This window comes from Artibeus jamaicensis, unplaced genomic scaffold (assembly GCF_021234435.1).
Source record: "Artibeus jamaicensis isolate MK-2021 breed Jamaican fruit bat unplaced genomic scaffold, CSHL_Jam_final contig_936, whole genome shotgun sequence".
Lineage (NCBI taxonomy): Eukaryota > Metazoa > Chordata > Mammalia > Chiroptera > Phyllostomidae > Artibeus > Artibeus jamaicensis.
In genome coordinates this window covers 739,103-764,697 of record NW_026522017.1, presented here as the reverse complement: position 1 = coordinate 764,697, position 25,595 = coordinate 739,103, and the positions used below count along the sequence as shown (strand labels likewise).

At 35.9% G+C, this 25,595-nt stretch overlaps 1 protein-coding gene across 22 annotated transcripts in view; it reads left to right on the top strand.

Moving 5' to 3' along the window:
- BAZ2B (bromodomain adjacent to zinc finger domain 2B) overlaps positions 1–25,595 on the top strand; it is a 372,986-nt gene that overhangs the window by 233,063 nt on the left and 114,328 nt on the right. For 17 of the 22 annotated variants that reach the window (XM_053655131.1, XM_053655133.1, XM_053655132.1 and 14 more), the window contains 3 exons: positions 14,986–15,174; positions 19,640–19,807; positions 20,697–20,890. In XM_053655131.1, the coding sequence (XP_053511106.1) occupies positions 14,986–15,174; positions 19,640–19,807; positions 20,697–20,890 (551 nt within the window). The remainder of the gene's footprint in view (positions 1–14,985; positions 15,175–19,639; positions 19,808–20,696; positions 20,891–25,595) is intronic. The other 5 variants (XM_053655149.1, XM_053655139.1, XM_053655146.1 and 2 more) reach the window with 3 other exon arrangements.

The window sequence follows — 25,595 nt, the reverse complement described above, 5'->3', positions numbered from 1 at the left end:
GAAGAATCCTTTGGTTTGGGAGCTGTCATCAGTTGGAGTTGTTGGTTGATATATCAGTCAGTTCAGCTAGAATTAACATAAATCAATAAAGCTGTTTTAAGCAGAAAGTGCCGAGGAGCTGATGCCTTACCCCCATGAATGATTTCAGAGCATTACTATTGAATTGTGCTGGTTAAGGAAGCTACCTCTGGTTCAGTGAGGATGCCACTGTTCCAGCTGTTGGCTCCCTGAATCCTACCATTTCAGCTGTACCAGTGACCAGGAGCCACTGACACAACTGGCTACAGGGCTGTTCTGTTCTGCCTGCTAGATCTGGGTTGTCTGTGTAGTGAATCTTCTCACTAGCAAATAAAGACTGTTATAATTCTTCCTTTCCAGTTTGGATGCCTTTTATTTCTTCTTCTTGTCTGATGGTTATGACTAGGACTTCTAGTAGTATGTTGAATAAGAGAGGTGCAAGTGGACATCCCTCTCTTGTTCCCGATCTTAAGGGGAAGGACTGTAGTTTTTGCCGGTTGAGTATGATGCTGACAGTGAGTTTGTCATATATGGCCTTTATTATGTTTTGGTATGTTCCCTCTACTCTCACTTTGCCAACACTTTTTATCATAAAGGGTGCTGGATTTTATTAAATGCTCTTTCTGCATCTATTGGTAGGATCATGTGTTTATTCCCCTCATTTTGTTTATATGTTGATAGGTGAATGTTGTACCAACTTTGCATTGCTAGAATAAATCCCACTTGATCATGGTGCATGATCTTTGTGATGCATTGCTGTGTTCGGTTTGCTAATATTTTATTGAGGGTTTTAGCATCTATGTTCATCAGGAATATTGGCCTATAATTTTCTTTCTTTGTAGTGTCTTTATCTTGTTTTGGAATTAGGATAATGCTGGCCTTGTAAAATGAGTTTGGGAGTGTTCCATCCTCTTGAATTTTTTGAAATACTTTGAGGAGAGGTGTTGAAATACTTTGAGAAGGAGAGGTGTGAGTTCTTCATGGAATGTTTGGTAAATTTACCTGTGAAGCCACCAGTCCAGGGCTTTTCTTTGTTGGGAGTGTTTTGATTATTGCTTCAATTTCACTATGTGTAATCTGTCCATGTAGATTCTCTGATTTTTCCTGATTTATTGTTAGAAGATTATATGTTCCTAGGAATTTATCCATTCCATGCAGATTGTCCAATTTCCTGGCACATAGTTGTTGATAATATTTTCTTACAGTCCTTTGTATTTCTTTAGTGTTAGTTGTTACTTCTCTTCTTTCATTTCTCATTGTATTTTTTTGGGTCCTCTGTTTTTTTCTTGATTAGGTTTGTCAATCTTGTTTATCTTTTCAAAGAACCACTCATGTCATTTTTTTCCTAGATTCTATTCTGGTACTGCTCTGATCTTTTATTATTTCCTTCCTTCTAGTCACTTTGGGTTTGTTTGTTGTACTTTTTCAAGTTCCTTTAAGTGTGAAGTTATATTGTTTATTTGAGCTTTTTCTTTTCTTTTTTGGGATCGGCCTGTAATGCCATGAATTTCCCTGTTAGGGTTGCTTTCCCAGTGTTCCACAGATTTTGGATTGTTGTATCCTCATTTTCTTTTACTTTTTTTAAAAGATTTTATTTATTTATCTTTAGAGGGGAGGGGAAGGGAAGGAGAGAGGGAGAGAAACATGAATGTATGGTTGCCTCTCATGTGTCCCTGCTGGGAACTGGCCTGCATCCCAGGCATGTGCCCTGACTGGGAATCGAACCGTGATTCTTTGGTTCACAGGCCCGCGCTCAATCCACTGAGCACACCAACCAGGGCTGTATCCTCATTTTCATTTGTTTCAAGGTATCTTTTGATTTCTTCCTTTATCTCATTGTTGACCCATTCATTGTTTAATAATATGTTATTTAGCTTCCATTTCTTTATCTGTTTTTCAGTTTTCTTCCTGTGATTGTTTTCTAGTTTAACAGCATTGTGGTCAGAGAAGATGTTTGATATGATTTCAGTCTTCTTAAATTTATTAAGACTTGTTTTGTGTTATTACATTTGTCCTAGGAAGCGTTCCATGTGCGCTTGAACAGTGTGTATATTCTGCTGCTTTTGGGGGAAATGCTCTGAAGATAGCTGTTAAATCCATTTGATCTAGTGTTTGTTTTATGCAACTCTGTCCTTGTTGATTTTCAGTTTGAAAGCTCTATCCACTGAAGTCAGTGAGGTGTTAATGTCCCTGACTCTGACTCTATCACTGTCAGCCTCTCCCTTTACATCCATTGAGATTTGCATCACGTGTTTAGGTGCTTCTCTATTGGGTGCGTAAATGTTTACTAGCGTTATATCCTCTTGTTGGATTGTTACCTCTATCATTATGTAGTGTCCTTTGTTTCTTACTAAAGCCTTGGTTTTAAAATCGATTTTGTTGGATACAAGTACTACTACCCAGCTTTTTTCCCCTTTCCATTTGCATGAAGTATCTTTTTCAGTTCCTTCATATTTAGTTGGTGTGTGCCTTTCTCATTTTCTCATATATCTATTTACTGCTATAAATTTCCCTTTTATAAATACAGCTCCGACTGTATCCCACAAATTTTGATATGTTTTCATTTCATTTCATTTCATGATAATAAAATGTGTTTTATTTTCCTTTATGAATTCTTTGGTTGGATGCTTAGAAGTCAGTAATTTAGCATTTAAATGTTTTGATCTATTTTATTCTGTTTTTTCCATTACTATTTAGTCCCCTTATACACCAGCCCCCCACCCCAATCCACATACTGAAATTGTTTTATTGATGTCCATTTTAGTTACAGTGTGGTTAAAAACAGACTGATGATAGTCTGTGTGCTGTGTTTTGGCTCCTCACTGTTGCTTTTTTTAGACTGGCCTCCTGTGTGTCCTCCTTGTGCCTGTGAAATGTGTTGCATTAGCCAAGAATTTAGGCAGAATGAGTTTCTTTCTGAGTAGTTTCCTTGCTTCTAAGACTACCCTCTAATTTCCAACTGCTCTGCCAGCTTTGGACTCTGAGCTCTAATACTTAAGGCTTTCTTTTATCTAAGCCATTTCATAGTGAAGAAAGTTGTTCAATTAAGAAATACATGAGCCCTGGGTAGTGTGGCTCAGTTTGTTGGAGCATTGCTCTATAAACAAAAAGGTTGGGGGTTCAACTCCTTGTCAGGGCACATACCTGGGTAGTAGGTTCAGTCCCCAGTTGGGGTGCATGCGAGAGGCAACAGATTGATGTTTCTCTCCCTCTCTTTGACCCTCCCTTCCCCTCTCTCTGAAATCAATAAGTATGTCCTCTGTTGAAGATAAATAAAAATAATAAAATTTTCTAAAGAGGGGAATACGTCAAATTCAACAACTCTGCCGTGTGTAGCCCTGTCTTTCAAGAGTAGATTTCTCTATATTCTCTGCTGGCTCTTTTGCCATGTCCCTGTAGTCTTTCCCTGTTCATTCACAGTGTACTTACAGCTAGCCATTTGGATGGCTTAAGCTCTGAATGTCGGTCTCATGCTTTTTGTGATTTCCTCATTGTCAGGATTTCCCCTTTAAATTTTCTGATGTTTTCTCCATCCTGGATTCTGGTCTGTGGTACCTTTAGTTAATAAGCCTGCTCATTTTCTTCCATCGCATTTTGTAATGGTTGCTGTGAGGTTTAGACAGCATTAGCAGATGAGAACACCACCAAGTCACACTTTTTACACATTCTCATTACCATTTTTTCAGGTTAATTTCTCCTCCAGCTTTTCTCTGCTTTTTTTTCAAAAAAAATTTTTGTTTATGCTATTATAGTTGTTCCAATTTTATTCCCCTTTGCCCCCCTCCACCCAGACCCTGCCTCACTCCCAAAAGCAATCCCCACACAGTTGCCCGTGTCCACGGGTCATTCATATATGTTCTTTGACTAATCCCTACCCCCTTTCAACTGGTCCCTACCTTCCCCCTCCCCTCTTTGGCTTTTCTCTACTTCTGGATGCCTTCCTGTATCTTTAGTTTTGTTGTTCTTTTAAATTCAGTTTTTATCATTATCCTCTGTGGGTGATTCATGCAACTACTATCTTACCACTCCACCATTATCTGAAGTTGTCCTTCCAAAACAGGTAACTTTATTTTGTTTTTAATTTTAAAATTTTTTAATAATTATTTTATTGTTGTTTAATTATGGTTGTTTGCATTTCCCCTACAACCCCCCCCCCCCCAACCAAACACCCCAGGCAGACCCACCAGGTAACTTTCTTTAAAAAAAAATTTTCATGTAGAACTTAAGGGATGGCATGTGACCCCTTGTGGCCAATCCAAACATCATATTTCCCAGACAGTTGTCATTGGTTAAGTAATGGGCACATGGCGCAAATCAGATGAATCAAAGAGATTCCATTCTGGGATTTTTACTGGGGCTAATGAGGAAGGATACTCTTTAGTCCCACAAATCTTGGAGGACTGGCCTATCTGAAGATGTAGAAGCAAAAGAAGAAAGAAGTTTGGTCCTGGTAAACATTCAGTCATTCTTTTCTAAAAGTCTTTGCCTTATGTGAGGCAACACATTTACCTTTTACTAATTTCGAATTGGGTATTTTGTACTTTTCAACCTAACCAATAGACCCTCCATGATCTAATCACTACCTGTTTTAAATTTGTGGTACTGTTCTCACTCTGTTCTATTATATTCTAGCTTCCCTGCCCTTTCACCTCTTTTTTTAAAATATATTTTATTGATTATGCTATTACAGTTGTCCCATTTCCCCCCTTAATTCCCCTCCACCCTGTATACCTCCTACCCCCAATATTCCCCCCTTTAGTTCATTCATGTCTATGTGTCACAAGTTCTTTAGCTTCTACACTTCCCATACTATTCTTGCCCCCCCCCATCTATTTTCTACTTACCGTCTATGCTACTTATTCTCTGAACCTTCTCCCCCCTTCTCCTCCTCCCACTCCCCTGTTGCTAACCCTCCATGTGATCTCCATTTCTGTGGTTCTGTTCCTGTTCTAGCTGTTTGCTTGCTTTGCTTTTGTTTTAGGTGTGGTTCTTAATGACTGCGAGTTTGCTGTCTTTTTACTGTTCATATTTTTTATCTTCTTTTTCTTAGATAAATCCCTTTAACATTTTATATAATAAGGGCTTGGTGATGATGAACTCTTTTAACTTGACCTTATCTGAGAAACACTTTATCTGCCCTTCCATTCTAAATGAAAGGTTTGCTGGATAGAGTAATCTTGGACATTGGTCCTTGCCCTTCATGACTTGGAATACTTCTTTCTAGCCCCTTCTTGCCTATATGGTCTCTTTTGAGAAATCAGCTGACAGTCTGATGGGAACTCCTTTGTAGGTGCCTGTCCCCTTATCTCTTGCTGCTTCTAGAATTCTCTCCTTCATCTTAATCTTGGCTAATGTAGTGATGATGTGCCTTGGTGTGTTCCTTCTTGAGTCCAACTTCTTTGGGACTCTCTGAGATTCCTGGACTTCCTGGAAGTCTATTTCCTTTGCCATATATGGGAGGTTCTCCTTTATTATTTGTCCAAATGAGTTTTCCACTTGTTGCTCTTGCTTTTCCCCTTCTGGTACCCCTATAATTTGTATGTTGGAACATTTAAAGATGTCCCGGAAGTTCTGAAGCCTCTCCTCATGTTTTCGAATTCTTGTTTCTTCATTGTTTTTTGTTTGGTTGTTTTTTTCTTCCTTCTGGTCCACTTGATTGAGTCCCAGTTTCCTTCCCATCACTATTGGTTCCCTGTGCATTTTCCTTCATTTTACTTAGTGTAGCCTTCACTTTTTTCATCTAATTTGTGATCAAAATCAACCAGTTCTGTAAGCATCTTGATTGCCAGTGTTTTGAACTGTGCATCTGATAGGTTTTGGCTGTCTCTTGGTCACTTAGATGTATTGTCTATGGGGCTTTGATCTGTTCTTTTGCTTGAGCCTTTTTTTTTTTTTGGTCTGGTTGCGCCTGTTACGTATGAGTGGTGGAGCCTTAGGTGTTCACCAGTGTGGGGCAACCCAGTGGCTGGGTTGGGACGCTGTATGTAGGGTGGGGTCCAAGAGGGAACAATGGCGCTTGCTTCACTCTCTTATTTCATTCCCTTCCACTGCTTCCCACAAACAAACTGGGCCCTTCTTGTGCTGGTTCCCGGGTGGGTGGGCTTGTGTATATTCTAGGACCTGTGGGTTTCTCCAACAAGCTCTCCTGTGAGGCTGGGGGTCTCTTCCAGCACCTCAGCCCCCACAAGTGTTTTCATTTGGTGCTTTTAGGCTTTTTATTCCCTGGCTCTGGGGCCCTGGGTTGCTTGGTCTGTCTCAGTCCCTGTTTTTGTTTGGTTTATCTGCGTGTGAATGTGTGACCTCGGTGAGCCAGCGGCCTTGCGCCCTCACTGGGTCTGCCTGTTGCCATTCCGTGCCCAGGGTCTGCCAGCTGCTGCTTGCATGCCCAGGACCTCCAACCACCACTTTTTCCTGCTGCAACCCCTCTCCGCCGGCCACTTACTCTGCCCTTCTTACCAGTCTGGATGGATGGTTGTCAGACTTCTGTACAGTTCAATTTTCTGTCAGATCTGGTTGGTTTTTTGTTTCTAAATTTTTGTTGTCCTTAATTTTGGTTGTGCGAGGAGGCACAGTGTGTCTACCTACACCTCCATCTTGGCCAGAAGTCCCTTTCACTTCTTTAGATACAAACATTCTTTCCCAACTAAGGATTTCAAATATGTTCTCCCTCTGGGAGATCTTTCTAAGGTTGATTCTTTCTTACGCTTTGTCTCGGATTAAATGTCCTGAGACATTAATTAGAGAAGTCTTCTTCAGTCATAGTGTCTGTGTAATTGTTACACAATTATCTTTTTGAACCTAATCATTTCACTATAGTACTCTTCATAATTTATAATTGTGCATGCCATAATTATATAATCTGGTGGCATTTTGCTTATTTGTGTATTCATCTACATTTAAAGGGCAGGGAGCGTATCTCTTTCTTTTTATTATTAGTCTCTAGTAAGTAAGTGCCTGGCACAGAAATATATGCTCAAGAAACAATTATCGAAGAAAAGAAAGGAGAGATGAACTTGCAAGACTAGGACTGAAAATTAGATGATAAATTAACTCTAATAAGTTTTCTAAGCTATTACATGCTTTACTCAGGTAATACCAAATCACTATGCAAATTTCAGTTGGAGAAGGACATTATAAGCCATAGGATAAGGAATCTTAAAAGATCAGTTGACCTTACTGAAGAGGCAGTGAATGAGGAAAACCCTGAAAGTCCAAAGTTATTTTTAATCAGAACTTCTTTAAAAGATAGCCAGGGCTTCAGCTTATAGTCTATAGAAAATCATTAAGAGAATGAAATAGGACTCTTACTAAGAGTTTTTGGGATAATGCTAAAGTTGTATTTTTGTTTCTTTGTGAATTTATGTTATGATATGAACTATGATAGCAACATTTTCTTTTTTAGTTGAGTTGTTTATATTTTAGATATCTATAAATCATAAGTAAGGGCCCTCAAATATTAAACTGTCTAGCTTTTATTCCCCCTCAGTGAGTTTATTTAACAAGGGTTTGATCACAAGGCACCAAATATTTTTGAAATATTATTTTACCTAGCTGTTGAGAAGTTTGTAGCTTTAATTTAGAATTTTAGCAGTAAATTATAAAAAATGGTAATGACTTAAAATCAATTAAGTACTCTTAAAATTAAAGCCAGTTTTATACATTAAATTGTGTTTTTCTCCCCACAAATACGTTGGAGTCCTTAATGCCTAGTATCTCACACTGTATTTGAAGATAGGGTCTTTATGGAGGTAATCAAGGTAAAAATGAGGTAGTCAAGTTACAATGAAGTTGTAAGTGTAGGCTCCTAACAAATATGACTGGTATCCTTATAAAAGGAGCACATTGGGACACAGAGACGTGCCTTCATGAAGATGCAGGAAGAAAGCCTGAGGTACCACACGCTGGGAGAGCAACCTGGGCAGACAGATTCTTCCACCTTTTTAGCACCTTCAGAGGGAGCATGGCGCTGCCAAAGTCTTGATTTCAGACTTTGGAATTAATAGGCAATAAATTTCTGTTTCTCTAAGCTCCCCAGTTTGTAGTAGTCTGTTACAGCATCCCCAGCAAATTAATATGCCCAGTATGTGTACAAAGCTGATTTTAATAATTTTTGTTCATTGTGGGAAAATGAAGACAATATATTAACATATAAGCAAAATAAGATTTTAGAATTAAGTTAATGTTTTTCTATTCCATTATCAAAAATATAGTACATCTGTATTTGAATATAGAAGTATATGAAAAATATTGTTTATTTTGAGCATTTTAATCTGGAATTCTAGATCCTTTCATTACATCTAACAAAAATGCTTATTATAAAAGAGAAGCTGCTTCTGTCTTTTAAGAACGGTCATTTGCCTGAGGATTGAAACCTCTTTTGCTGAACTGAATCAAAAACTTGTTCACCATGTTCAGTGTTATAGAGTAACAATTTTAGTTCCCAAGGTTACCTATTCTTTTAATGGCATGTGTTCTAATAAAGACCAACTGAAAGGAAAACTGTAAGTTTACATAGAATCCTGGCAGATACCAACTTAACCAGCTGATCAAAGTTAATAGCACCAGTTCTGCAGAACGATGTCATGGACCCTGGGTTTGTTGCACTGAGAAGGGCACCCTGCATGTCCTTCCCAATGAGGCTTAACTCTTCTAATCATGAGGAAGCATTGGGAACGCACGTTAGGAAACATTCTATAAGATACCTGACCAGTCCTCTTCAGTGTGTCAAGCTCCTGAAAATAAGACTGAGACATGGCAACTAAGTGTAATGTGGGATTCTGGATTCGAGTTGGGATACAAAAATTAGTGGGAAGACTAATAACATCTGAATAAATTCTTTATTTTAGTTAATTAAAGTTTATTTCTTGGCTTTGAAAATTGTTTTTGTCAGATAAGATGTTAACATAAGGGGACATTAGTACTCTGGATTATTTTTGTATCTCTTTTTACTCTAAATCTCAAAATAAATACATATAAATAAAATGCTTTATTTCCATAGCATGCATGTTTTTATCTGTTAAAATATAAAGGTTAACTGGCTGAAAAAGTTACAAGAATACAGGAGTAAATGAAAATTATTTGGGAGAATCTGTTTTGTCACCATTATCTATAAATTTCTGTATGTTCTTTAATCAAAGTTCAAGTTTATAGAATTTGTACATTTTGAGTTTCAGGATATTTGTATGTGAGCCAATAATTTGAGCATTTCTTTTATAGTAAATTTGATGCTCCTTCTTTTCAATATTATACTCATCTGTTACTAGTGCTCATATGGCTTTTATTTTAATGCACTACCATTTTAGAGGATTTACAGGTTGCAAGCTAAAGGCTAACTTTACAATGCTGTAAAATTATGCTTACAATTCTAAGGGCTAGAGATGAGTTTGAAGACATGTTGTAACATTTGTGTAGCAGTAAAATATTTAAAGACATTTTGGCACACAAAAACAGCATATATGGAGTTCTGTCATAATAAGCACTCTCCTTGATTTTTTAAAAGGTTAGGTAATTTAGCATTCTTATTCTGTGTAATTATTTTGTTTTAATTTGCTATCTGGACTTTTCCTGATTGATGGGAGATTTTGTTCACTGGTAGTTTAGGTTTTCTTGTGGGAGAAAAGTACCCTTATTGTGTTGTGGCGTGAAGTTCATTAACATTAATGAAGACAGTTGTAGTTACCATGACTTATTACTGAGATACTCCTATTATGTGTGACTACATTGACTAGTAGAATTTGAATCTGATAAAAAGTATTCAGCATATTATAAGTTGAGAACTCAAACATTAAAGATGTATATGAGTTGCCCTGGCTGGTGTAGCTCAGTGGATTGAATATAGGCCTGTGAAGCAAAGGGTCGCGGGTTTGATTCCCAGTCAGGGCACATGTCTGGGTTGCAGGCCAGGTTCCCAGTAGGGGAACCACACATTGATGTTTCTCTCCCACTCTTTCTCCTTTTCTTCCCCTCTCTATAAAAATAAATGAAATATTTTCAAAAGATGTATATGAGTCTTTATTATGTAAAATGAGTACCTTATTAACTATCACTTAAAACAGAAACTAAAATAAAAGTTGCATTCAACATATTAAAGTATGTTTGTATGTTTATATCTGTTAAAAAAATAATTGTGGTTTTCTAAAGGTATTTTCATTTTACAATATAATTTATCAATTTGAAAATGTTTTCTGTAAGCAAACTTTTTAAATATAATAAATGTTTATTTGGGAGCATCTTCTAATAAGAGGTATATCCATGTAGAAAAAAGTTACCTCTCCAAACGTGTAATGCTCCGATATCCAAATAAAATTATTTTTTAGTTGTAAGGTTAATATAGCTAGCTTGACTTGTGTCATGTTTTGTTTCATGTAAGAAGACATCATTTTGCCCCATTCTTAATACAGAATATGCTCAAAATTTCAAGACAGTCGAAGAAGACTAAGGGCATTTTCCTGGCAGTGGGGCCAAGGGTATTATCTAAACAGCACCCCCTGTTGTATATTAAACCACACATGGATGTCATTAAATCAGCTCAGGTTACCCAGAGAGCTTTTAGTAACATCTGGAATGCCATTTATAATTGGAGGTGAGAAAAAAGTGAGATGTATTTTTAATCATTTTAAAGCATGACTCCTGGTTTTTCTACTCCTTTAAAAGAAGAGGGAAACAAAGAATTGAAAACTATCATTTTAGAGTTGTCCACAGTAGTGTTAGGAAATGTCTCTGTAACTGAAAATGGTTTGCTTTACATAGTATATTATTAGGAAATAAAAATGATCAAGAAATGGCTCTTTTCATCATAACCTTGTATTCAGTTACTGATATGATAACAGACAGATTGTGAATAATTAGGAGTTTTCAAAATGTATTGGTGCAAGAGATTCAGGAATACTTCGTGGGCAGTATATGTTTATAGATGATCAGGAAAGGACACACTGGACTATAAAAGGCAAAAGAAGTGAAAGAGCATGTTATATAGGCATGAAGTAGAAGAAATTATGTGACCAAAATCCAACAGTGGGAAACATTTGTTAAGTACTTACTGTGCTTCATATTATGCCAGGTATTGAAGATGAATGAGATTAAGTGTTTGTTCTCAAGGAGTGAAATCATAATTTAGAATTCACTCACTCTATCACAGAAGTGTTAGTTAAAACAGTGGAAGAACTTAAAATAACTGAAGAAGAAAGCATGAAGACAAAGAGGTTGCTGGATGAAATTTTTTAGAAGTGCTTCCATGTAGAAAACAAATCCCAAAAAGCAGACAGTGGTATTATTGAAAGATAAATAGAGTTAAGAAGAGGGGCAATATAGTTCCATGACCTGAAGCTTAAGGGTAAACTGGTAAGAAGAGGCAATCAGCAATGCCTGGTTTACAAAGAGGAGTTAAGAATGAGAAGAGTAAAGATTAGTGGGATCTAATGATTAGGAAAGCTTTAGTCCCTTTATAGACAAAATGGAAGGGAGGCTTGGAACTTGGCAGAAATATTAAAAATTCTGAGAAGTAGGGAAGAAGTTGATCTATATGTGTAAGGCTTTCCCTTAAAAGATCACAGTGGAGGGGAGAGGTGACAGGATTGAGAGGAAAGGAGAGAAAGGGTCAGGAGAGTGGTAGAAAATTAGGAGAGACCAGAGGTCATGCTGAGAAAGAAGGAAATGGAAATGTGGAAATCTGTGGTTAGAGAGAAATTAAGAATTCAAAATATTGGAGGTGGTAGAATTTTGTATGATCAAATTCAACATGTGGCCTAAATGGAATCAAGGAGAAACAAAAGGCCGAGTGGTAATTTTTTTTAAATCAGTATAGAAGGATTGGAAAAGTAAAGTGAAAGGAAACTAGGAAACGTTTTTGCAAAATTTACATGAAGATTCAAGACAATGTCGTGTTTGAATTGAAGGCCGTTGGAATCAGTCCCAGGGATATGACTCTTCTGCTCATAATGAGTAGTGAATTGATTCACTCGTCGGGTATTTATTATGTATATCTATTATGTATGAGACACTCCTTTAGATATTTGGAATCTATTACTTAGTTTGTATATGATAGTACCAGTTTATGGTAATGAAATATTAACTGAATTGTTTTGTACATTATAGTGTAAAAAATATGCATACTAATTATGGTCAAACCATGAGATCCTTGAGGTCAAAGACTCTCTCTTATTCATTCCTCTGTGTCGATTATTAAACGTAGCACCTGATACTTAATACATGTGTTCGTGAAATGTCTGAATTACTGGATCTGTTGAATAAATATCAGTAATTCTGGAAGATTTTTGAATGAAATCAGTATCTGTGTTACTTAAAAGGTAGAAGAACAATATTAAAATTATGTATAGTGTTTCAGAGCCTTTTAATAAGATACAGTTTTGTTTCACTGATTGTAGATTCTTGCTATAAAGGCAAAAATAGTAAAATTATGAGATGTATTATGAAATTATTCCCTTCTGTGATACAACTTTACCCACATATACCAGAGAAAGTCTCTAATGTGTAGTTTTGACACTGCCTGGTATCACTCTAATTCTCACGTGGCCTTTGTCTTCTTCACTAAATATGAAAGTGAATCTTTTCTCACCAACAAGGAATAGGCTCTATAGATTTTATTGTTACTTGGATGCTTTATGTGCTTTAATTATTTTCTCCATTAAATTTATAAGAAAGAATAACAAAATAGAGTAAGATAGGCTCTTTGTAATGTTGGCAGCCATAGATGTAATTGTGTACAGGATTATACTTATTTTTCCCCATTTGAATCCATGGTGAATACACTTACATTTTATATGAATTTTCTCCTCAGTTCCTTCTAGATGTCACTCTTTTTAGAGTTAAAAAAAACAATTTTTGTTACCAAATTTTGTATGATTAGTTCTTAATTGTTGTTGCAAAAGCGGCTTTATTTAAGTATTGCTCATGTTTTCTGTCCATGAGTCTCCAAGGTTTAGCTCATTGACTTCTTCACAATAAAATAATGTGTTGACTGTGCATCTAAGAATGCTGCATGCTACTAATTTATGAGCTGTTGTAGTTATTTCTGAGTTCCTGACCCTTCATAATTTTAATCTCTAATGAATTTTTATATTTTATGTAGCATTGCATTTACCCCTCAATTTTTTCTGCTAAATCACTTAGCAAATATAATTTAGGAACTATTATTTTGTAAAATATAAATGACAAATGATTCTAAAATCCCCAAACTAGAGTGAGTATTCAGTTCAACTTGGTTATCAAGAAAACTGATGTAGAAGGAAATGTGACTGATCATAATATGGTTTTAAATAAAACATTTGATTAAGGATCAGATAAAACATCTGATTCAGGAAGCTGAATTATTTGGTGAGAATCAGTGACTTTTATATGCAGTAACATGTGAGATTAAATACTGGTTCTTAACATTACAGGCTCTTTTTTTTTAAGAGAAACTAGCAGGATTTTAAAGAATTTGCTAAAAAAATAACACACACACACACTCACACAGAGTCTTTCTTGAGGCCTATCACTGGTCGTCAAGATAGTGATATTCCAAATGCTTTTTCCCAGTAGCATGCCCTGCTTTGTGTTTAACTCTGCTTCAGTGCTAAGGCAGTGTAGAACTCTGGTAACACCAAAGCATGAAATTCACCAACTTTCTGTGTCGGCTTTGGTGAATAGAAACTGGATGTTTTAGAAACTAAGTCAAAGAGTGGCTGACTTAGAAAAGATACCTCGGTTTGTGTCCTTGCCTTGCTCTCCCCTCTGGCAGTTCCTTTCTGGGTCTTCATGTAAAGACCTGGAGAATCTTCCCTGTGAGACCTGGTTACTGCTTTGTTGTAGTGGAGCCTTGACTCTCAAATCATAACTTTGTACTTTATAACTAAGTAATACAAAGCATGCTTATTTTTAACTTATATTTTAAAATTTACTTCAAACATCTTGTGTTAAAACTGATCATTGAAATTCAGAGCCAAGTCTGATATAAACAGGTGATAGTAAGAAAGCCTTATTCTTATTTTAACACAGAGCACAATACTTTTCCCGTGGCGAATTCCTAAAATAGCTTGAGTGTGGAGCTTGATATTGTTTTCATAGTATCAAGCCAAGGAAACTTAATTATTTCCTGGAAGCAAAAGGAAGGTTTCAAAGTATTAATAGATTTTTCTGCCAAAATTGCTGCAAAGTGTCCAAAACAGGTCATGTGTTTGATGGTATAACACTCCCATTTGGGATTGTGACACTTAGTGCTAGATTCTGCTTAAGGTCAAACTGGAGATTGTAAATTCATACATTTGAATTGAATATAATATGGAGATTGTTAGAATTGAGTATGATATTTCCACCACAAAGTGAAAAAAAGATTTTTATATTGATAAACACCTGTGGATGCATTTAGAAATAATCTTAGTATATTCATTAAATCTTTATGTTGTGTTATATATTGTGTTATTAGGCTAGAGTATAATTCCTTTTTGGTATCAACTCTCATCACCTAAAAGGTATTAGAGAACATAGCTTCAGTTCTGGCACATGGCAACTGGAAGCTCTTTGCCTAGTTGCATAATTTGAAAAATGACGTGGTGACAGGTTCCAGATATATTTCATTGGTTTTAAACCTTATGTTAATATGATGTTTTCATTTTTCTTATAAGTGAAAAATTGATAATATATTTAATGTACATGTATTAACATAACAAGGTTTGTCTCACTTCTGCAGGTCAAACTGTTATAATTAGTGAAAATTATTAAAGCATCATTTCTCAAATTCAAAGTAAATACAGTTGTACCATTCATTATAATTATGTTTATTAGAGACTTTAATGTTTCTAGAAACATCGTACTCTATAGGGTTTAAAGAATAGAAATGCAAAAGAAAAAAATGTAAAATAAAATTTTAATACATAAGTTATAAATTTTCTCTAACTTATGAATGCTGAAATCAGATAAATCTGACCTGTTTTTATAGCACAACTTTAAGTGTGTTCTTTTCCCTCCCAGGACATTTATTCAGAGCAGCTGGGGATCAACCGTTTAACCTGTCCACAGTGTCGAGTGCCTTCCCAATGGTCAGCCACCCAGTCTTTGGTCTACATTCAGCCAGCTCAGGGCATTCAGAATTTGGTGGTTTGGGGACACTTGGTACACCCACAGCCTTAGCCGCACATCCCCAACTAGCATCTTTTCCAGGTAAACATCTGTTACAAACAGTGTTCAAGGAAAGGAGGAAAGCTTTAAAATGTTCAAGCAGTAATTTGTTTATTAAATTGAACAAAAAGAATAGTCTAATGCCTGGTATATTAAAACTCTTGTGCAAGAATTTGCTCAATCCTATTTATTATGTTGCAAAGAAACCCATAGCATGCGTGCTTGTCAACAGTGCTGTTAATTAGGTATTCAAACGTTTGGCTAGAGAAATAGGCATATGCACCAAAAGTGAATAACTAGCCAAGTTTTCCTGTTGCTTTTTATTGAAGTATAATATGCAGAAAGGTGTGTATATTGTAAGTGTAGCATTTGATGAATTCTTTTTCAGCTTTGATTTTGAAAATATACTTTACGTTGGAAAACTAAAGTCCAGTTCTTAAAATGGACTTTAGTCCATTTTATCTCTAATGAATATCTCTGTGGTTTCATTTTCAATTTTCACTTCTCTGTACTTTGTCAGGAGGATAAGCTTGGATCTTAAATTTCTATATATTTTTTATATTCAATCAACACAACTATAGATATGCACCACATACATGGCAGGAAGACCAGAATTATCCCAAGTTCTACAGACTATGAGAATTCAGGAGTTCACTAAGATACCAATTAAAGCTTAACTTACACAAACATTCTATGATTTGCCTTGTTATATTATTTGGAAAGACTAAACTTTAAGTGTTTCCAGTGATTAATTTTACTTTAATAAATTTTAGTAAGGGATATTCAAAATTAGAACATAACTATAGACACAGATAAACCCAAATTTAAATCTGCCTTTGTAACATGTTAGCTATGTGACCTTGAACAAGTAATCTGACCTCTCAGCCAGTTTCCTTATCTGAGAAATGAGGATGATAATAATAGCACCTGCTCTTGGGATTCTTGTGAAGATTAAAGGAGATAAGCCATGTTTAGCGCTGCATGAAGTGATTGGCATATAATTAGTACATAATTGATAACTATCATTATTATTCTTCTCTTACCCACTTTAATAGGTAATAAATTGTCAAGTGCTTATATATTCACATAAACATATATATAAGCACTTGACTATATATATGTGTGTGTGTATATACATATATGTATATACATACACATATACATACACATATACATATATGTATATACACACACACACATATATATATGGTGGAAAGATGGTTAACTGTGTATTTCAAGTACTGTTTTTTGAGTCATAGTATTCCTTCAGTTCAGTTGTCTAGAGGAGAAGGGATTGGTGGGGAGGGGTACAGTAAGTAGAAAGTTAAAGTCTTAAATTATCTTAACAGTTGCTTTAAAAAAACTAATACAAATTTAATTCTGTCAGTTTCTTGAATGGTTGTTTAGCAAGATAAGCATTCAGTAGATATTTCCTGAAATACAGTATTGCTGAATAAAAATCAAAATAGGTAATGTTAATATAGATAGTTACTGATACCTTCATTATGGTTTATTATAGTACTGCTTTGGAGCGTTTCTAAACCGTAGTATAATTATTGTATTATTAAAATCCAGTGTGTTCAGCACTGGAATGATGGTTAGTAAGTATAAATAATTACTCATCTGAACTTCAATACTGTTGATACTTCCACTTTATAGAAAAAAAATTTCCTTAACCTGTTGTACATACACTTTTCACTCACTCATTTATTGTACATAATTCTTTGAGCATTTACTATGTTCATACACTGGGCCAGCCTCTGAGAAATATACTCACATAGTATATGTTATGTTGTTAATAGTTTTCAGGAGATAGATAAACAGTCACAAGACATGGTGTTGAATGATTAAAGTATACCTATAGAAACATACTGTTTTGCCAAATGAATGGAGTCTGTGCCTGATTATAGAGGACTTATTTCAGTTGTAGGTTTGGTATAACAACAAATTTTAAATCTCTGTACTTGGCTTTATTCATAAGAGTAATCAAAATGACAAATTTTTGAAATCATCTAATAAGTAAATGAAAACACACAAGGAAGAAAATAATAGGATTTTTAAATGAGTACGACTTTATTTTTTAATTTTATGGACATGTAAATTATTCTGTATTTCAGATGATTAAATACAGAATGCACTGTATTCAGCAGATGCACTATTTAATGGACCTTAGTACAATAAAATTATGTTTATTTGATGTTGAGATTATATTTCATTCTAATTTCTTTAAAAATATATACTTTTGGTTATTATATTTTCATATTATATTACCATGAATTTTTTGAAGTATCTGACTCTATCAAGTGTGAAAAAATTTTTAAATTCTACTATACCTTCTAGATTAAAATTGAGATTTAGTATAGCCTCTGAAATATTAGAATCTTTCAGTTTAATATGATAAATATGGCTTCTACACCTGTATATCCTTTCAATACATTTAGAAATTCATCATGCGCTGATTTATGTAATCCTTGTTTAAATGTATAACTTTATAAACATGCTAGTTTGGAAGTGACTAAATTTTCTTATTTTTGTCAATTTGGAAGATAAATAAGCTCTTGTTTAACAAAAACTATATTATTTCCTATGAAATATCAGACATTTTTAAAGTTTGTAGTCAGAAGCCCTACCATTTTTATCTTTTTATTTGGTTGTTCTTTTATTTACTAATTTTTATTGCCTGTGTCATCAGCTTATTTATTACATGCTTTTTCCAACTGTTTTTTTCTAGTTTCTGTTGTGTACTTATTTGCTATTGATATTTTAAAGTACATTTTTCTGTTGTTTGAGTTTATGTCTAAAATATTTGAATCTTACTGCATTTTGATTACCCTGTCAATTTGTTGATTGTTTACAAAGTCTATACATTCAACAGCAGTGTTTTAATTATAGACTCTACATTAAATAACACAAATATGTTTGGAAAACCTCAGTCCCCTTATGTCAGCTATGTGGAACCTAGTTTTTTAAACCTGTAAATAACAATAGATTTCAACTGTGCTGATACAAGCCCAAAATCCACAGTTTTTCTTCCTATCTAAATACATGTCTTTCATCTAAACAGTGAATAAATGATTAATGCTTTTGTGTAGTTATTCCTGGTTGAGTCCCGTCATTCAGGCACTGCTGAATATACATTGGTGTCATTTCACTCACAGCAGCTTCCTGTAATGCAGAAGGGCGTTTGCAGTTTTCTGCTTACACTGTTTTTTAGACCTATTGGAATGACAGCCACTGTGAACATTTAACTTTTTTAAAAAACAGTGTTTGCCGTTAGATAATGAAGGTGCATATTGCTTTATATCATATTTTTAATGTAGAGTGATAGATAGTCCCAGAAAAGCTATATATCATACTATATAATATAGTATTCTGACAATATTGAAATTTGCCCATGCTATATATTATTGAGGGTTTTTTTCCTCTAATTCCCTGTGGTTGTTAGAATCAATGAAAAATATTGCATATATCTTGGAAGATTAGCCTCAAAGGTTATAACTAATTTGGTAATGTAGCAGTTTAATTAGTTGGAAAAGATTGTTTCTGATATTTTAGAAGGGGCAGTACAAAACTTGCCTTTGGATTATTTTCAGATCTTAATATTCACCCTTCCTTGAAAAGTGTATTCTATAAAATTTGGCTCCTCTTCTTTATTAAAATTTTTAACTGAGAGCCACAGTTTGAACATATAAATTACATTTCATGATTTTCTACATTTAGTCATTTTACAGTCATAAAACAGTGATTGTTATTTATAATTTATGAAAGGAAGTATGGCCAAAGTTAAGCTTTTTCATTAATTTAAGGGGAGACACTACAAATCTTTTGTTTTAATGTGACTTGTTTCGAAATCTTTGAGTACTTTTTCATTCATAGTACAAAAAAGAAAGAAAGAAGGAAAAAGCCTTAATGATTTTGCTGTCTTTTATGTTTTTGGGTATAGAACATTTTCTTCCATAAATTCAGTTGAGATATACTGGATTACACTAATCCTTGTTTAAACAACCTCATTCAGCAGAGCCAGATCTATAATGTATGTATTTTGAGGAACTTTTATCATTGGTTGTAGATAGTAATGTTAAATTCTAAGGTATTAAAATAGATCAGTATAATCTTAAGTATTTTTCTCTACTATTTTAGAAAATTATGGTACAAGTCATCAAAGAGTCAAATAATTGTTTAATATTCCAGTTTTCCAGTTTAATTTTAAAACCATAGACTACCTTTGTTCTTATAAACTAGAATCCAAAGAGGCTGCCTAGTGAAGAAGATTCTTGGATATTATCTTGAGAGGAATGATGAGTGTACAACTTCTAATTTGCAATCCTAAAATTAGTAAGATGATCAGTAAAGAAAGGTGATCAGAACTATGTATAATTCAGCAATTCTGTTCCACATTGAAACTATAAAATTTATTTTTCAAGAATAAAATATTAAAAGCATTGTTACATTACCCAGAAAGTTCATTCCGATATTTTCGCTTGTTTGTTTGGTGCTTGGTTTTGAGGTGCAGATTGGTGGCGAGCGACGGATGTTCATACTCGCACAGGGGCAGCCTTCTTTCCACCCTTGCTGGGCCTTCCACCACTGTTTGCTCCTCCAGCCCAGAATCATGATTCTTCTTCATTCCATTCAAGAACTTCAGGAAAAAGTAACCGAAATGGTCCTGAAAAAGGTACCCATGTTAACTTAAATGCAGTATTAAAAATCTTGTGTTTCACTACCTACCTTCAGTAGAGTTCAAGTTTAACACCACTTAAATAGTATTGCATTAGACACTTTCTCATTGTCTTGCTTAATTCTTATAGTAACTCTTCAAGACTGAAAGTATTTTCATTTTGCAACCAGTGTTAAATGCCACTTAGTACTTTTTTGCAACCAAAATTAAGTAAGTTATTCAAGGAAGTGTTACTTACAGATTGACATAGCATAGTCAGGATTTGAACCCAGGTCTTCTAACTCCAAACTCTGCTGCTTTTTCTCTGTATCACATTAGCCTTTTTATGTAATTCAGTGTAATGTACTGTAATTAGGCATTATGTTTATTAAGACTAATATTCTAGTATTCCTTTTTTCTTTTAAATGGTCATTAATATTGCTATAGTTAACAGTTGTTAGGCTATCATTTGCAAATTATAATGCATTTTAGATGGCTTATTATCATCTTTCTTTTCACTTGAGTTGGTATTTAGCGGAGTTCTGAAAGGATGAATTTTTACATATAATTGTCCTTCAAACATTTTAAAAATTAAAGTGAAAATCACATAAATGTAAAATTAATCATTTTAAAGCAAATAATTCAGTGGCACTTGATGCATTCACATTGTTGTACAACCATCACCTACATGTAGTTCCAAAACATTTCTTCACCCCAAAAGGATTTATATATAATGATGATCTGATAGGTTGAATCATACAGTTTGCAGCCTGTATACATGAACCTTTCTTTCACTTTAGCATTATGTTTTCCAGAATCAGCTGCATTGTAGTGTATGTCATTACATTATCCTTTTATATGGTTGAATAAATTATTTTGTATGAACATCTTTATTTTTATTTTCAAGGTGTTAATGGGTCAATAAATGGTAACAGTACATCATCTGTGTCTGGTATCAACACATCTGTACTGTCCACTGCTGCTTCCAGTTCCGTGGGACAGACTAAAAGTATAAGCTCAGGTGGAGGAAACCGAAAATGTAATCAGGATCAAAACAAAACCCAGCCTTTGGATGCTAGAGCTGACAAAATCAAGGACAAGGTAAGTTATTTCTGGAAGGACAAATTTATAACAGATTTATATGTAACATTCTGTAAGTCAGCCCACCTGAATCTGTGGAATAATTTTTTATGAATTTCCAACTTCTATATTTACAGTTGTTTATTTTTATGGTATAGTACTCATGTTATGTATCTTAAAAATTAAAACTGTCAGCATGAGTAATAATACAAATAATAATAATAGCTAAGATTATTGAGAACATACCAGCTCTGCACTAATTGCTTTGCATATAATATGTATTTCAACCCTCCCTTTCCCCATAATGAGGTAAGTATTATTATTACAAATGGGGAAACACCTCTAAAACAGTTGGCCAGTTAATGGTCAAGTTTTGACATCAGGCAGGTTAACTTCAGATCCCATGCTTTAGGAAAACAAAACAAAACAAAAAAACCCTTTTATTATGGAAATTTTCAGGTATACAGAATAGACAGAATAACATAATATATGTACCCATTATTCAGATTCAGTAGTTATCACCTTGTGGCCAATTTCATTTCAACCGTACAGATTGTCAGTTTAATGCCTCTCCATTCTAAATTTATTTTTTGCCAGATGACACAATATTAGATGGTGCGGACCCCAGCTTGTGGGGTCCGAGACATTGTGGATGGGGGAGAGACATTCACACGGACTACCGAGTCTGGTGGAGGAAAAGGGATAGCATGGCTTTTCTCTCAAAGGGAGCAAAAGCTGGGGTGCTTGCCATGACTAGCCTTTATTGGGTTTCTCAGCACATTACATGATGGTCCTCATTTACTATGCACAGGTTCACTTTAGGTGGTTACCTTTTACAGCAAACAAAGGAGCCAATGCTGCTAATCACATCACAGAAGAAGGATATTTGCATATGAAAAGGCAAAAGTGGTTGGACCAGTTACACTCATTTTTGGAAGGTTTAGCATGGATTTTAGGAAGTTACTTTGCAGTAAATGTTTGCCACTAAGCTGGGTGAGGGAGTTTTTAGCAAAAAGCAAGGCTCAAAGCGGCTTATGCACATTGCAGGCCTGATTTCCCACGGGTGAACCTGTCGGTAGGAGCGGGTCCTGTGCATCTCTGAGTGGGAGCTGGGTCCACGCCATGCAGAACAGTCTCCTGCAATTAGATATTCTCAGTAGGGGGTCCTGGAGAATTACTGGGAGAGGAAGGGGTTTCTGTTGCTGGCTTCAGTGTTTTTTTCCTGCTCTTAAGCTGTGGCTGCCACTCGTGTGTAGGAGACTCAGTAGTGCACATCATCTAGCGAGTTTCACTGGCGTCCCAGCAGACAGCTCATTATGGTAGGCCCTCCCTTGTCCCCCCGTGGTTTTGCTTTCTGTGGTTTCAGTTCCCTGTGGTCGGTTACCCACCATCTGAAAATACCAAATGGAAAATCCCAGAAATAAACAATTTATAAGTCTTGATTGTGCTCTGTTCTGAGGAGAGTGGTGAAATCTGGCACTGTCCTGCTTCATCCCAGCCGGGATGTGAATTATCCCTTTACGTAGCATATCTAGGCTGTACTACTGGCCTGTGAGCCACTGGATAGTCATTTCAGTTATCAAATTGACTGTCATGGTATCCCAGTGTTGGTGCTCCATAACTCCTGTTTTACTTAATAATGGTTCTAAAGTGCAAGAGCAGTGACGCTGGCAATTTGGATACGCCAAAGAGAAGCTGTAAAGTGCTTCGTTTTAGTGAAAAGGTGAAAGTTCTTGACATAAGAAACTAAAAAAAAAAATCATTCTAAGGTTGCTAACATCTACAGTAAAATGGATCTTTTATTCATGAAATTGTGAAAAAGGAAAAAGAAATTTGTGCTAGTTCTGCTGTTGTACCTTAAACTGCAAAAATTATGGCCACAGTGTGTGATTAAGTGCTTAAAGAGAGAAAAGACATTAAATTTGTGAGTAGAAGACATGAACAAAAAAAACACGTTCCAGTTGACAGTGGTGTGTTATACTACATATCAAGCTTATACGAAGCCTTCAGCGAGGGATTGCCTGAAACAAGTGACAACAAGCCATTTCTTGCAAGTAAGGGATGGTTACACAGATTCAGGACTAGGGTTGGACTAGAAAATATAAAAAGTAGTGGGAAGAGACAGGACACATTCACATGTATAATTGTTCTACTTTATTATTTGTTATTGTTGTTCATCTCCTACTATGCCTAATTTACAAGGAGGGACCCAGAAAAACCGAGAATTATGTTCTGGAGGGTGGACTTCTTGTAGTGTAGGCTTCCCCTGCTAGGTGAGTGTTCTAAGAACCCATCTGTATGAGTGTACTAACTGGCGTTGTTGTAAGAGGCTGTGTTCAGCTTCAGTGAATTTTTCTGAAGACTCTTACAGTGTGTTTGCCTATTTCATGATGGGTCATTCATAAGCACACCTGCCCACACCCTGGTGAGTGTTTATCACTTTTTGACCAAAAATGGCACGACTCCCATTCTCTGGAGACCCTACCTTATTCATTTGATCTCTCCCTAAGTGGTTTTTTTTTGTTTGTTTGTTTCCCTGGATGAAAACAGTCATCAAAGGGAAATGTTTTGCCAATGTGGAAAAGATAAAACCAAAAAAATGGCAGAAGCACGAGAAGGCATCAAAATCGACAAGTTCAAAAACTGTTTTGTGCAGTGGAAAAAACTTCTCAATAGGTGTATTGTATCAGATGGAGAGTACTTTGAAGGTGACGGAAGTTTAAACATGTCAGAGTAAATAACAAAATTTTTTATAAATAAATTCTGAGTTTTTTGGGTCCCCCTTGTGGGGGCAACTTTGCCTGCAAGTCCCCCCGTCCACCACAGATTAAAATAATACTACCAAGACATGATCTGCTTGGGGAGGAGAGGTGGTCAATCTGTCAAAGGAGAAAGACCAAGGACCCCTTCCTCAAGGGCTTTTACTAGGTTCGGAACATGCAAGAATACAGGTAAAGCTTATCAATCAATGTCAGGCGGCAAGGATTAAACAGTAAAAAACATTTCAAGGAAATCTGAGGGCTTAATCTGAGTCAGTGTCTGTCAGGTAAGGGAGCTGCAAAAACTTTGGGAGACATACTCATTTCCTGCTCGGATCCTTATCACGTGAATGGAAGCACTCTTAGCAAAGCAGGATTCACAGGACTTTAGGAGCCCTTTCTTATGCCCGATCACCCCAGAACCCACACTAGCCAGCAAAGGGCTGCACCACCTCGCCGTCATAGGGTTTTAGGCTTAAGTAGATTAGAGCCAGGAAGTGCTTCTCCCAGAGGACATGGGGGCTCGTGCTATGTTAGAAGAGCCGGGGGAGGGCCCATTGCTCCCTCTTTGCTGTACACCCTTCCCCAGTCCTTCCTTGAGGGTCTCCCAAGTGAACGTGTCTGGCTTAGGTTGCCCCTCCTCCGAGGGGTCATACCCATCATTGACTAACCAACCAAGCGTTGGGGGCAGAGATGGATGAAGCAAAAACAGCACTGCTGCCAGGGAGATAAGCTTTGTCTCCTTTGTGGCTCACAGTCTGGAGGTCTCTCACTCAGCCTTATCCATGGGGGGTGGTTACAACTCCTGAAACCAGGCAGAGCAATTCCCAACACCCCCTTATATATGAATTCACACATTATATGCAGAATTTTCAGTAAGTGTACCCTTATCAGTTAATTTGGTCCCATTTTTAGTTTCCACTTGATTGAGAAATCTTGGTTTATTCCGAGTTAAAGACTTAGCATCAACTGCAAACATTCTGGGAACAAAGATAATAAATAGAGCCGTATCTTCTTCTCATCTACATTTTATGGAAACCACCTTTGGACCTGGCTTTCTGAGTAAAAGCATCAGAAGTTTGTGATCCTGCATCACTTTCTCTACCATCTCAATAATGTCAGGGGGCTGGGGAGTTACCGACACACTGTAGCAAGAAGAGCAAGATACAGGTAACCACTGACGACAAGTGGTATTTATTTGAATTTTAAATGTGAACGACATGCCTCCCAGGCTCTAATTTTTAATCCTAAGGAACTGTTTTGTCAACTTGCCCTTGTCCTTCTCTAAGACAGCACAACTCCATATATTGTACAAGATCAACAGAATAAAGATTTTTTCTTTTGTCCAGCATATTTCATAGGAGTACTTTCTCTAGATACAGTATTTCAGTTCATTTCTCAACAAAGTAAATGTTTTCCAGAATATTGGCAAGACATATAAGGGCCTTGGGGAAGGTCATTGGTAAAGCTGAGAAACCTCATGGTACCCAGTCATTGAAAACTCACCAGGACTGTACTTAGGCTCCAATGCAAACACTCCCTTTGCCCTTCAACAGATGCGATAGACTCTTGGTTATTTCCTTCCAGAGACAGAGGTTTCAGGGTCACATTCTAACTGTTCCTCTCCCCCCTCTTGTTCCCTGCTCTCCCTTTTTAATTTTTTATTTTAAAACATTTTTTAAATAAAAATAAAAATGATTTTCAGGCACAGTTGACATTAAGTATTTTATTGGTTTCAGGTGTACATCCCAGTGATTAGACATTATATAACTAAGTGATCATCCCAATAAATCTCACACCCTGTGACTTACATAGTTATTAGAATATTATTGAGCCTACAGCCATGCCATCCTGAACACATCTGATCTCAGCTGACCTCTGAAGCTAAGCAGGGTTGGGCCCCGTTAGTGCTTGGATGGGAGAATATTGTTGACTGTATTCCCTATGCTGTATTTTACATCCCCATG